We start from the raw sequence: 13711 nt of genomic DNA, 5'->3' as shown, positions 1-13711 counted from the left end.
TTCACATTTTGACCTTTTAAATTCATAATTTTGATCTTTTCTCTCATATCGTTACATTTAAGGTTCACAATTTTCATTTTAAATCATATTGTGACCTCTTAAACTCCTAACTTTGACTTTTAAACCAATATTTTCACTTTTTAAACTCCTGATCTAGAATTTTATCAAATATTTTGACCTTTTAGCCAAAATTTTGAATTTTATCTTCTGTTTTGACTTTTTAAACTCTTGATTTTGTATTTTATCTCATATCTTGACCTTTAAACTCATGATTTTAAGTCTCTATCTCATATATTTGCCTTTTAAAACCTTATTTTGACTTTTAATTTTGTATTTTGGCCTTTAGGACTTAAAAAGTTGACTATCTCAGATTTATTGATGCTGTGATATTTAATCATTTTGACTTTTTATTTTGTAGAAATTTTAAAATCATTTATCATCACCCCAAAATTCATTACCTGTGAAAACACGGTTGACAGTTTTTGGTTAAATCTTGACCCTGTTAGGCCCTCAGGTTAGACCTAAATTCAGATTTCGGCCCCTGCTGTGATTGAGTTTGACACCCCTGTTTTAGACCAACTCTGACAACTGGAGGGCAAAAAGAGTTTACTGTCAGCAGCTACCATTCAATACTACATGGAGCTGCAGCACCAAGCATCTTATTCTTCATCTCTTCAAAACAACATGTCTACATCGGCTTAAAACTACATTGGGGCTTCAATAGTAATTTAAACTTTATGTTTTTGTCCTGTTGAGCCCTTTTACAGAACAGCGGCATTATTTAAATCACTAAACTGAGAAAAGTCCCATCCAGGACTTAGCTTCAGTGATGTTCACATACAGGTATATCTCCAGTAGAGATATACCTGTATACCACCAACATGAAAGTCTACAAAAGTACAGACAGTTCGATGTATTTATCTTGTGTTTGGGTCAATAAAGCTGTTGTTTGGGAAATGGAGGGCTATAAATCCCTGATCATGAGCTTAGGTGAATGCTAATTTCGAACATCGGAATACACCCAAATGAAATGAAATACTTAGTAGCACAATCAAAACCAGGACACTCAAATCCATGTCAGTGCACTCAATAAAGTTGCTGCTCTCCTGGGCATTGATATGAAAGCCAGCAATATGATACTATCTGAGAAACTAGCCCTTACTTCTGACGTCTCAGAGAGCATCTCACAATTAAAAATTCCTTTAATCCAAGGTTGGGAATGAATATGGAAACCTGGATTTCCATGATCATGAATTTGTATCATCTTTTATATGGGTTATTTAGTACTATTAGGCGTGTTAAGTGATTACTACTAGCTTTATCTATATAAATGAACCACATTTATATCTTGAACAAGCTTCTGTGGCGTGTTCAGGAGTTGTTGGTGTCCCGTCATTCCCAGGATCCCTGATAATTAAACTACCCTTACGTAGGAACATCCACTCCATCTTCAGGAGGAATTTTTTCCTCATCCTTCAGCTTTAAAAACAACCTGCTGCTATTCAGCTGTCTGTTTAAAAGGCAATCAGCAGGTAAAAAACACAGGGCACACAGTGAAAGAGGAGGGAAGAGGGGAAAGGGAATAGAAAAATAAAAATAAAAAAAAATAAAAAAAACTGTGGCAGACATAACTAGACGATCACCTCACTTCACTCTGTGGCAGAGAAACATAAAAAATGTACAAAATAAAGTTTTAGAGGAGGCGGGGCACAAGGTGTGAAGAGGGAAGGCAGAGGGGAAAAGGGAAGAAGACGTCTAGGAGAGTCTCAGAAAAACTTGTCATCAATACGGAAATGGGGCCGTGTGACGTCGTCTGGGTTTATAAAGACTGAGATGGACTTCCCAGGATTCTCTGTGACCAGCTGCTGGAGCTTCTTGGCGAGTCGGTCATCTGGCTGGTTCTCCCCACCTGCGTCAGACTGCGGAGACGGCAGGTTGTTGGCACTGCCTCGCCACTGCAGGTCCACCGTCAACCTGTTGGCAGCCTTGGCGTGCTCGATGGTAGTGCGGAGGTGCTCTGCGGGGTCCGAGCGCACTGAGGAGAGTTTGCGGGCGTGCAGCATGGCCGTCTCATCCGACAGGTGTTCCAGCATGTTGCACTGAGGAATGAAGTAATTCGGACACATCTTGTTGACGAGGCAGTGCTGCAGGTCATCAATCAGGCCCAGGAGGAAGTGGGCGGAGAAGTCGTCCTGTGCCAGGTAGTTGGCAGGGAGGCGGTCACACGCCCACAGCATGATGCTGCGAAGGTGGTAGGGGCTGATGGCTTTGGGGCGGGACAGCAGCTTAATGATGATGGCTTTACAGGCCTGGTACGCCTGCATCAGGCTAGAGGAGATGCACTTCTTCAGCTGCACCTCACTGCGGGCGAACGACAAGCGCCACTCGTTCTCCTTGCGGCCTTTGAAGGAGCAGGCTGGGACGAGGTAGAAGCCGCTGATCACCTCCTCTTCGGTGATCTTTCCATCCCAGAAGTGGTTCTCCATCAGCCAACTCTGAGCAACGGCCGGCCAGCCTTTAAACGACACCACGGGGACGATGTCGTAGAGCATCCGGCTGCTTCCCACCCCCAGGATGACGGAGATGATGGTGCCGTTCCTCTCCACCTTCTCCACTCTGGGCATCCCTCTCTGCGGCTTCTTCTGTACCTCCAGCAGCACCAGGGAGATGGACTGGTAGAACCAGTCAGCCACAAGTGTCGGTGAGAAGAAGTAGTTGGTAGTCCCGTTGATGTGGTCGACTATGGTGCAGCAATCCTTCCATTTGTTGATGGTACCTTCATCGAAAAGGCGGAGGCTGAGCCAAGAGTGGCCCAGAGCCGAGTGCCTCATGTCCAGAGTCACCGGCTGGTTACGGTCATGGAGTTTAAGTGCTGGGACGAGCAGGGTGAAGTCCATGTCGTAATCTGTTCCACGGGCGTAGACACTAAGGTCGTCCAGATCCATGTCCACCACACCCTCTCGAACACCTCCCGACAGGAGGAGGTACTCATTGGCCACCGGGAGCTTCTGGTCCAACTTCTGTACCATTCCTGAAATATAGAAACAGATAGGACTAGCTGACAATGCGGACAATGGCAAATAATTTCAAATCATATCAAATGCAAATTATAAATGCATTTAGTCCAATAGTCTATAGTGGAGATGGCACCACAGACCTCCTATTTTCTTTGCAGGTTAAGATCCACACTCCTGTGTTTCCATGTCACTTAATGCTTTAGTAAACCATTTCATTGACTTTACAAATCAATCAATCATGGTGAATATATTTGGCTTCTTTGAGAGGTTTTTTTGTAAAGTTAAAAGCTTTAGCACCTGTCTGATGGGAAAGACTCTTCCTACAACATATGTTGGCCGGGTTCTTAAGCAGTCAAAGCTTTATGGGAGAGTGGCAAAGAGAAAGCCACTGTTGAAGAAAACTCTGATTCAATCTGGACTAGAGTTCACCAAAAAGCATGAGGGAGACTCCATGGTCAAAAGAAAGAAAGTTCTTTGGTCTGGTGAGACCAGAATGGAGCTTTTTGGCCATCAGACAAGACACCAAACACTGCACATCACCGCAAACACACCATCCCCACTGTGGAGCATTGTGGTGGCAGCATCATGCTGTGGGGATGCTTCTCAGCATGAGGCCCTGGAATGCTCATAACAATAAAGAATAAAATAAATGTGGCAAAATGTAGGACAATTCTGGAGGACATCTTTTCCAGTCTGGAAGAGAACTAGGGCTTAGGAGATTATTTATTTTCCAGCGAGACGCTGACCCGAAGCATACAGCGAAAGATACACAGAAATGGATTAAAGACAACAAGGTAAATTTTCTGTAGTGGCTGAGCACAGACCTCAATCCAATAGAGAATTTGTGGCTGGACTTGTAAAGGGCTGTTCATGCCAAACCCCTGCAACCTGGCAGAGCTTGAGCAGTCCTAAAAAGCAGAATGGAGGAAGGGGCCGTCCACATGGAGGCAAGTTGAGGAGTATCCGTAAAAGTATTCTATTTGATCAGCATTTTGTCAATGGAAAACCAGCATTTGGAGCCCGAAAATGCTACATTTTGAAATCAGGTGCTTGAATGAACACATCTGTATATGTCAAGTGTTTTTTCTCTGCTTGTACAACCAAGCACATCTTTCCTGAAACGATTACGTCATAGCCCACCTATCCACACAGACTCAGTGCTGTGATTGCAGCCAAAAGTACATCTGGTGTGACTAATGTGGGAGCCAGCTTTTTTGTCCATTTAGTTGGCAAGTAGTATCATTACTAATTTATATGGGGGTTTTCTACTGTGACTTTTGGCAGCGCCGATCCAAACCAAGCCGTGCTGATTCACGTTTCCATCACCAGTTTTGCTGCGCTGGGCTACGCTGAGCATGGGCGAGAATGGGTCTGCTCTGGAGCAGGTCCCTAGTGCACCCCGACTCCACTTTCAACCAATTTTCTCCCTTGTTTTGTTATAATTCTTCACCAAAAGAAAACAGGGAGTAACTTTAAGTGAACGCTTGTTGAGTGGTGGTTTGACTGAACTCACTCCTCAGTTGAAGACGACTGACAGGACTGGAGTCTCTCATAATAATTAATGCATACTGAGAGCTAAAATACTGTATTATGGTTAGAAGAAGCTCAAGCTTCATACTAGTGAAACAGAATCTTAAAGACCAGCACAGCTGAGTTGATGAGAGGTTGTGTTTAAAAAAGGTTTAAATCATGAAGAGTCTGGACTAGATGGGTCATCTGGTTCCCCAGCAGCAGTGGGACTGGCTCAGTTTGGACTGGTTCTCTGCCCGGCTTAACCAAAAGTGAAGTGAAAAGGCATGCTCTTCTTCGCTGAGACTGCATTCCTGTGCTCTATTGAGGAGGGCAGACTCTGTTTGTTTGGTTGTTTTAACTGTTTCTAAGAAACATTTCAACTGAAAGACTATAGACGTGATCCGCATACTTATTATGGGACTTTCCTCTGAACTGCTTTTTATTCTAAGAATGACCATGAAAATAAAATGATCCATCACATTCGGGCAGAAATTACGAGAAAGACGGCAAAAGAAGTCTAAATAGTCAGACTTGTCACTGCCTCAGTACAGCTGCTTGTTCTATAACAGACTGTTAGTGTGTAGTGTGCTGTGTAGGGTTGGGTATCGTTTGGGTTTCTTCTGATACCATTGCCTAAATGGTGCCTGAATCGATACTTTTGGAAGAAAAAACATTATGAAAAAAATAAAAGCTTTCCTAACATATTCCTTGCCTTTCATTGGGTGGCAGGGTACTGAAATGAAGTAATGATAAACAGTCATGGACAAAAGTATTGCCACCCCTGGAATTTTTCCAGAAAATACACTATTTCTCCCAGAAATTGTTGCAATTACAAATGTTTTTGGTATACACATGTTCATTTCATTTATGTGCATTGGAACAACACAACAAAGCAAAGAAAAAAGCCAAAATTGACATAATTTTACACAAAACTCAATATTGGCTGGACAAAATTGTTGTCACCCTTTTAAAACTGTGGGTAAATCACACCTGAAGCCAGTTAAAACGTATAAAAGGTTTCTCAACCTTTGTGTTGTGTGCCTGTGTGTGTCACACCAAGCATGGAGAAGAGAAAGAAAAGCTGAGAATTGTCTGAGGACTTAAGAAGCAAAACAGTGGAAAAATATTAACAATCTCAATGTTTCAAGACCATCTCCAGAGATCTTGAAATCCCTTTGTCCACTGTGTTTAATATAATCAAGAGGTTTATAACCATGGAACTGTGGCTAATCTCCCTGGACGTGGGCGGAAGAGAAAAACTGACAAAAGAATGCAACGCAGGATAGTTGGAATGGTGGATAAACATCCTCAGTCAACTTCCACACAAATTCAGGCTGTCCTGCAGACTCAGGGTGCAAAAGTGTCAGCTCAGACCATACGTGGTCATCTGAATGAGATGAAGCGCAATGGCAGGTGACCAAGGACAACCCCGCTGCTGACAAAGAGACATAAAAAAGCCAGACTGGAGTTTGCAAAAATGTAATAGAGTAAAGCCTGATTTATGCTACTGCATCGCGTCAACGGCAGTTCTGCTTTGAGTGAACGCGTCGCTCTGCAATTCACCGCCATGCCGCTAGGGGGGTGTGGCTGTGTGTTTGTGGTTTCAGAGGGGTCACATCTGAATCCTTGTTTATCTCCCGTTCCATCCCGGTCACAATGGCGCCTGAGGTGGAGCGGGTGTGTTTGGAGTTGGAGCTCATCGATATCGACGAACAAATTCTTTTGTTGCAAATGTTGAAGCGCAGGCGACAGATAAGACGTTTGCGGAGGTGGTCTCTATGACCACTAAACAAGTCGAGGCTGAGAATGGGTGAATGACATTTTGAGCAAACCAATCACAGCCCTTGTGGTCCGCGTAGTTAGGATTTTTTGGAGGTGCACGTCAGGCTACAGCACAGGAGTCTGCGTTGACGCAGAGGGCTACGCGTAGCTACGCCATCGACGCAATGCAGAAGCATTAACTAGGCTTAAGCCTCATGAGACTACGGTAGAGCATTTTGGAAAAGCACGCCATTCTACTGTTTACAGAAAACAGAATGAGGCCTACAGAGAAAAGAACAGTACCTACAGTCAAACATGGTGGAGGTTCAAAGGTGTTTTGGGGATGTTTTGCTGCCTCTGGCACTGGGTGCCTTGACGGTGTGCAAAGAATCATGAAATCTGGAGACTATCAAAAGATTTTGGGCCACAATGTAAGGCCTAGTGTCAGAAAGCTGGGTCTGCGTCAGGGGTCATGGGTGTTCCAGCAGGACGATGACCCCTAACATTCCTCAAAAAGCACCAAGAAATGGTTGGAGACAAAGCGCTGGAGAGTTCTGAAGTGGCCAGCAATGAGTCCAGATCTAAATCCCACTGAACACCTGTGGAGAGATCTCAAAAATGCTGTTGCAAGAAGGCACTCTTCAAATCTGAGAGACTTAGAGCAGTTTGCAAAAGACGAGTGGTCAAAATTCCAGTTGGGAGTAGGAATGGGCGATATCCTATCGTTTGCGATATACCGTGAAAAAACTTTCCACGAAAACGGCCTTTAACGATAATAACGATAAACTATGGTTGATGACGTATGTGTCTGCAATCGTCGCACACACATACTTCATCAACTGCGCCGCACTCGTATATCGCGCAGAAACATAACAAACATGGCTGAAGGCGGAGATGAAAAGGAGGATGAGTTTGTTATACGAGGAGCTACCTCTATTATCTGTAAATGGTTTGGTTAGAGGAAATCAGACGTGGAGCAGACAACGGTAATTTGCACAGTGTGCTTTATTTCACGATCCCCTATTCCTCTGTTTTACAGCCACGGAAATTACGCACGGTCCCACAGTTTATACGAGGAAATAATGGAGCGCTTAGTCTAATATTTAGAAAGATGTGAGTAATAAACTCGCATCTCATGTAGATTTCCTATAAGGTTAGCAATATATAACATTTACAACAACATAGAGTGTACATGATATGATAGATAACATGATGCATGTTTATTTTTATTAGTGCTGTGGGTTCTGTCCGTTAGGTGCATAGGTGTCTTTAGTACACACCTCACAGACAGACAGACTGACAGACGTGTATGATGGAAGGACAGATAAACATTAAAGCACCAAACTGTATTATATCTGAAAATGTGATTATAACTACTACTACCACATTATGAGCTTCAGTGTTATTATACATCATGGACTTAATCAAACTTAGTTAAAAATAATTTATCAAGTTTACTTATTTTTATTAATTTAACAACAGAAGTTTTAACTTGGACTTGCATTAAATGACTTATCTCTGTAAAAGCAAACATGGTGGAGCCTGGCAGCTCTGCTCCACTGAAGGAACCTCAAGACTTAAAAGAGGATATCAGACTGTATTTAACATTAAACACTAAAGATAGAGGCAAACTGGACAAAAAAGACCATGTCCTGGAATGGCCATATGAAGGTAAAATAGTGCTGTAAATACTTCTAGTTTAGGGTCAATTTTTAATGCTGACACTTACATTTTTAATAATCTGCCAAGTTGGAACATTATTTGTACTATTTCCAACTAAATTTTTCTTTGAATCTCTTAAATGTAGAAGCAACATAGTTTTTTTTTTTACTAAAATATCCCTACATTAATAGATATCTATTTAAATAAATATAGATATATTTATATATCTATATTCATATGTAGCTGGTGTAGTTAAGCAGCCAATTTGATACATTTTTCCTAGTCAGAAAGGTTGTGTTGAATGGTGCTATTTTTTATCGTGATTTATATTGTTATCGCAATAAATACAGCAAAATATCGTGATAAATTTTTTTAGTCCATATCGCCCATCCCTAGTTGGGAGGTGTAAGAGGCTTGTTGATGGTTACAGGAGGAGATTGGTTTCAGTTATTTTTTCCCAAGCGTGTGCAACCAAATATTAAGTTGAGGGTGCCAATAATTTTGTCTGGCCCATTTTTTGAGTTTTGTGTAAAATTATGTCAATTTTGGCTTTTTTCTCTTTTCTTCTTCTGCTTTTTTGTGTTGTTCCAATGCACATAGAGGAAAAAATAACCAAAACATTTGTAATTGCAACAATTTCTGGGGAAAATGGTGTATTTTCTGCTGTAATTCAGTCCAGTAGGTACTGGATTTGTCGGTTCTGGCTTTTGATGCTCATCAATAGTGCTGTGTTCATGATCTCATTTTAGACACACACAGGGATTCACTCATTACTCAGCACCATCTTCATCTGACGGTGGCTTTCTCTCTGACTGGATAAACACAAGCTGTGAAAACATCAGGAGCTTCTGTTGGTTCACGTTTGAACATTTTAGAAACTATTTCCGTGTGGAGAGCAGACAGGATCCGACTCTTCTGTCCACAACAATACGAGCTTCAAGAAGATCTGATTTACATTTTAAACAGAAAGAATGTGTGTGTGCCACTGCAGAGTGTTGGTACACTCTGTGAACGAAGCTCCACATTTAAATGTGTGGGTCAGTCAGAGGGACATTTTTACAGTGTGTTTGAGTGTTTACAGGACGCTGTGTTCAACTATTTTCATCCAGATCTTGGAGGTGGTCCAGGATCATAATGGAGCACTCCAACAGGAAACAGTTTCACTTATGAAACCTCACATTCCTGTGGTTCATCCTCCGTGTTCCCTCTTCTTCTCTGCAGTCTCTGTTATGATCATGATGACAGAACTATCACTGCTGTTAATCAAGTTTTATTAAAGCAGGGACGTGACCCCGCTCTGTCAGAACAGAGTGCAGGAAAAGCCTGTGAGAATAAATTTTTCTTTAGAAACAGCAATGAGGGCTGTGCATAATATAAAAATGATCCTCAATACAGCTGAAGCAACAATAAAGACAACAGCGTTTTTATTCTGAAACCTGAAAGGTAACGGTCCTCAGATATCACGAGGGCAGGACATCGGAGCATGGCTGTCAGGACACAAGACAATCGTGCTGATTTTGGGTTGGATTCCCCCTCCTGACCAAAGTCAGCAAAGGCCTGATAATCGGATGAATCGGAAGATTATCTTTCCAGATTTTCCTGTGTTGTGTTAAGAACGATTTTACTGCTCCGAAGAATATCAGAGCCCCCCCCCCACCCCCCGACAACAGACCGTAAATATGAAACATGGTCGATATTTATGATTAGAAATCCAATCAGGCATGAGCAGGACTGTTACGTGGACAAAACAGTAGCCAATCAGGGAACAGGCTGACAGAAGCTGTGTTTCCAATACCCTTAGAAATGCGCAAAATCTAAATAGCGCAATGAAAAACTGGTTATGGAAGCACCTGGATTCCACAAAAAAACCTCTCAAATATTGCTAAAAAGTTTTATGCTCTCATGAGGAGGTTTTTCAGATGTTTCGATATAGAAGTATATCGCAAAAGTGTAATGGAAACACTTTTTCTGTATTTACAAGTCACAGGACGTGATGTACAGTGTCACATGACCAGTCAGTCAGAGACAACATGATGGGGTACGTGTGGGCAGAAGTGGAGACGAGACTTTTCTTAACATCATACTTACACCTAACCTGACGGATTTGTTGTGTACCAGACAGATGTGTGTGTTACACACATCCATCTGGTAAACCTTCCATAGACAGCGTTTGGGAAAGGGCAGAGCCTTTTAAAAAAAAAAGTCAGAGGGTGACTGGATAAACTTTCTGTCACATCTTTACGAGCCAATCAGAGCAACAAAACGTGACGTAGCCGTGACCAAGGAGTAAGCTCCATAGAGAACTGCATTAATGCAAACCATGACGACTGTAGACATGTCATTACACGACTTCTGTCATTTATGAAAAGAAAACTGCTGTTCTTTGTTCTTCTTTTAATGAAGAAATGTTGTCAAGTTCTGATAAAACTGGTGCTTTAGCAGCATCGACGCTAATGTCTTAGACCATAATTGCACCGGCCTCTTCTCACTGGCACCCAAAAGTTCTGCCCCTCGGCGTTGATTGGTCCTGTCACTTTCAACCAGGCCCAAACGGATCAGACGGGAGCTTTGCAAGATGGATTCACTAGTGAGAAACACGAAAACGGGTGAATCCATCTGCTTTGTAAGGTTATGATCAATCTTAGAAGTGTTTACTCTTTGTAATCATTAAAACTAGGATTAAACTACTGGCCTTTAAAGGGAATTACAGCGTAAAAAGGAGCGTGGAAAGGAGGATCTTAGATCATAGAAAAATAGAATGTATGAACGATCTGTTCAAGCTAAAAAATCGAAGTACTGCATTCTAGAAGTAAATATCTATGTTCTCTCACCCTTTTCCCCTTCTGCTTCAGAGAAGTGGAAATTCATGGCTGAAAATAAAACTGAAACTTAAAATTTAATCCTTATAGAGATCTAACTGGTACATATGGGTCAGAGTATTTTCTGGCAGATCCATTTCCTGGTTGAAACCAGACTCAAAAAATGGGAGAAACTCTCGTTATTCCATTTTTTTGGTTTTGGCTAAAAAAAGAGAAAACAGAAAAAATGAGCCACTAATCCATTTATTCTGTTTTTGGTGAAAATTTGGAAAACCAGAATAATGGCTTGTCCCCCCCTTTTTTTAGGTCAAATTACAGTAATGTACCAGTACCTAAACGATTTACATTTTTTATCATACATTGTATATAGAGCATTATTATTATTTTGAAAAGCTCACCTTTCCCAATGAGTCACATGATTTCCTTTTCCTCAAGTATTTCATTTAATCAAGAAAACAAAATGACAGAATTGAAAAAAAAATGACCCCTTTTTAGAATGTTATTTGTTTTTCCGTTTTTGTGAATGAAAAAACGGTTAAACAATGAATCTTTCCCTTTTTTTCCAATTTATGGTCAAAAAGGGAAAGAAATTGAATAACGGGAGTTCTTCCATTTTTTGAGTCTGGATTCAACCAGGAAATTGATCTGCCAAAAAATATACTGACCCATATTGGATGAATTCTTTATAGTTGGGTGTACACTGTGTGAATCAGATCCACACACAAACTTTGATTCCCCCAACTCACTTGTAGTGTACAGGAGGATATTACATGTCTGATATTTTGGCCACACACTCCCACAGTGAGAGCAGAGCCCTGAGCAGAATCCTCAACTTTGAATTTTTCCTTCAAAAATTGTCAGACAGCATTTTAAATCACTGTGAAAACATCAGGAATAGCTTTCTAATTAGTCTTAGTCTGCAGTCTCATGTTCATTATGAAGCAGGCGTAGGTGACACCATCATCTCTCCATGTCTGCTAATTCATTATCCCAAAGTCTTTACATCAGATTATCAAGATTATGTTGCATTTAATCATGAGAGTTCTTCAATGTATGATCAGCAGACATATCACACCATACTGCATATAGACAGGCTAAATGTATGAACTCTGCTTATAGTCCAGGTTTAAAGATAAATATTACAGTGTAAAATATGCCTGATGAATACTAAAACAAATCTCCAAGCACCAAAAGAGCACATGAAAGTAGATTAGAATTTCTTTTGTGGTAACTGTGAAGAGATAAAATTTTAGATGCTTGAAATATTATTGTATTAATCTTATATTTTTAATGACAACAATGAAGCAGATAATCTCTGCAGTACTTAAAGTAGAGCTGATGTTTTATTATATTGACCATGAAACAGACACTTTAAAGGGGGCATTAAAAATGTTAGCATTTGTTTTAAACATCCATATAGTGATGCAGGTGCAGCCGGTGCTAGCAGGTGGAGCCCAGTGTTACGGTTTAAAGAGCGACCGTGTTAACCAGTGACTTTCCTCGGGACAAATCTGACCGTCGTAATCACAGCAGATGTTGAAAACTGAAAGTGTCCGCACGACTGTCTCTTTGTTTGATTATAATTTTCTTAATACTCATCAGACAAGTCTTTAGTGAAAATTTACAGACATTCATAAGGACGCTGTCTTCATCGTGCTATGAAAACTACAGATGTATTAAGTCACCAGTTAACACGGTCACTCTTTACACCGTTACACCAGCAGTGATAGGGTTAGCATCCTTAAACCAGCGGCTCTCCTCTGACGTGAAACGATCACCGTTTACCGTGAACCCTCGCTGTGTTCCCCCGTTAGATAACGGTTAGTGTTTGTGCCCTCACCCAGCATGGAGAAGATGAAGTCCTTCGCCGTGTGGATCTCCAGAGCCCGCTGGTCGTCGTACTCTCTCTGGTCGTGCTTGCTGAACTCCTGGATCAGTCGGTTCAGGTCCTCCATACGAGCGGCCGACCTGAAGTCGAGCTCGGGCCCGACGCCGCCGCCTCCGTGCGGGAGTCTGCCGGCGGCCATGGTGGGGCTGTTCCCGAGGCTTCCCGCCGAGCCAGCCCGACCGGAGAGAGCAGGGGCCGCCATCTTTCCTCCTCGGTCACTCACAGGTCCACTACAGCCGATACCACCGCTGCTGGTCGGTTCTGAGCCGAGCCGAACAGAGCCGAGCTGAGCCGAGACAGACGACACCAAACACAACCACCGGAAACAACAGCCGCACGTCCGCTGCCCCCTGCCTTCAAAATAAAAGACCCATCTTATTCAGGAGACTGTTAGAGGTGTTTCTTCACTGATTCAAAATGTATTTTCACAGTTGTTCTGAATATGAATTTAATATTTTAATATTTTAATATTGCACAACATGGGGCATTAATAATTGTGAGATATCCGAGTTTTTTGTCAATAGGTTTATTTTATTTTATTTTTTATTAGACAAAGACTAACTAAAAAAGATCTGTTGATAAAAATGGACAAAAAAATCCGTTAAGTGTTTGTCAGGGAGATTAAAATGTTAGGTCTGGACTGTTGGACTTTCGAAATCCATCGTTTTCTGCTACATCTACTGGAGACTTGTAACAAATGACTGAATTACTTTATAAAGTTAGTTACTTCGCAGATTCAGATGGATTAGCTTTAATTTTATTTTGAACATTTTCAGTGAAGTCACATTGATTGAGGGTGTAAATGATTAGTGATGTGTAGACGAGGTCTCATGCAGCTGTGCTGTTTTAATTCTCAGGACAAACAGCGACATCTGGTGTCATCTGGTGGAAATTAAAGCAGCTGTTAATCATGGGACTGGAGCAGGGGCACAATAACTCACAGTTCAATCTCATAATTCTGCGATAATAGTCACATGAGGATGTATATGTCACTGTATAAGTCTACAGTGTTATCTTTTAGCTATTTTGACAATACTAAAGAACTCAAAATG

At 41.5% G+C, this 13711-nt stretch overlaps 1 protein-coding gene across 1 annotated transcript; it reads right to left on the bottom strand.

The window, feature by feature from the left end:
• Positions 1-224: 224 nt before the first annotated feature.
• LOC121516592 (protein MB21D2) lies at positions 225-13125 on the bottom strand. Its single transcript, XM_041797957.1, has 2 exons — positions 12612-13125; positions 225-3031 (listed from the first exon to the last, which is right to left on the bottom strand). Exons 1-2 carry the CDS (start codon positions 12859-12861, stop codon positions 1767-1769), a joined length of 1515 nt encoding a protein of 504 aa, XP_041653891.1. The 5' UTR covers positions 12862-13125; the 3' UTR covers positions 225-1766.
• Between the last annotated feature and the right edge of the window lie 586 nt (positions 13126-13711).

This window comes from Cheilinus undulatus, linkage group 2 (assembly GCF_018320785.1).
Source record: "Cheilinus undulatus linkage group 2, ASM1832078v1, whole genome shotgun sequence".
Lineage (NCBI taxonomy): Eukaryota > Metazoa > Chordata > Actinopteri > Labriformes > Labridae > Cheilinus > Cheilinus undulatus.
This window is presented reverse-complemented; position numbering and strand designations above follow the sequence as displayed.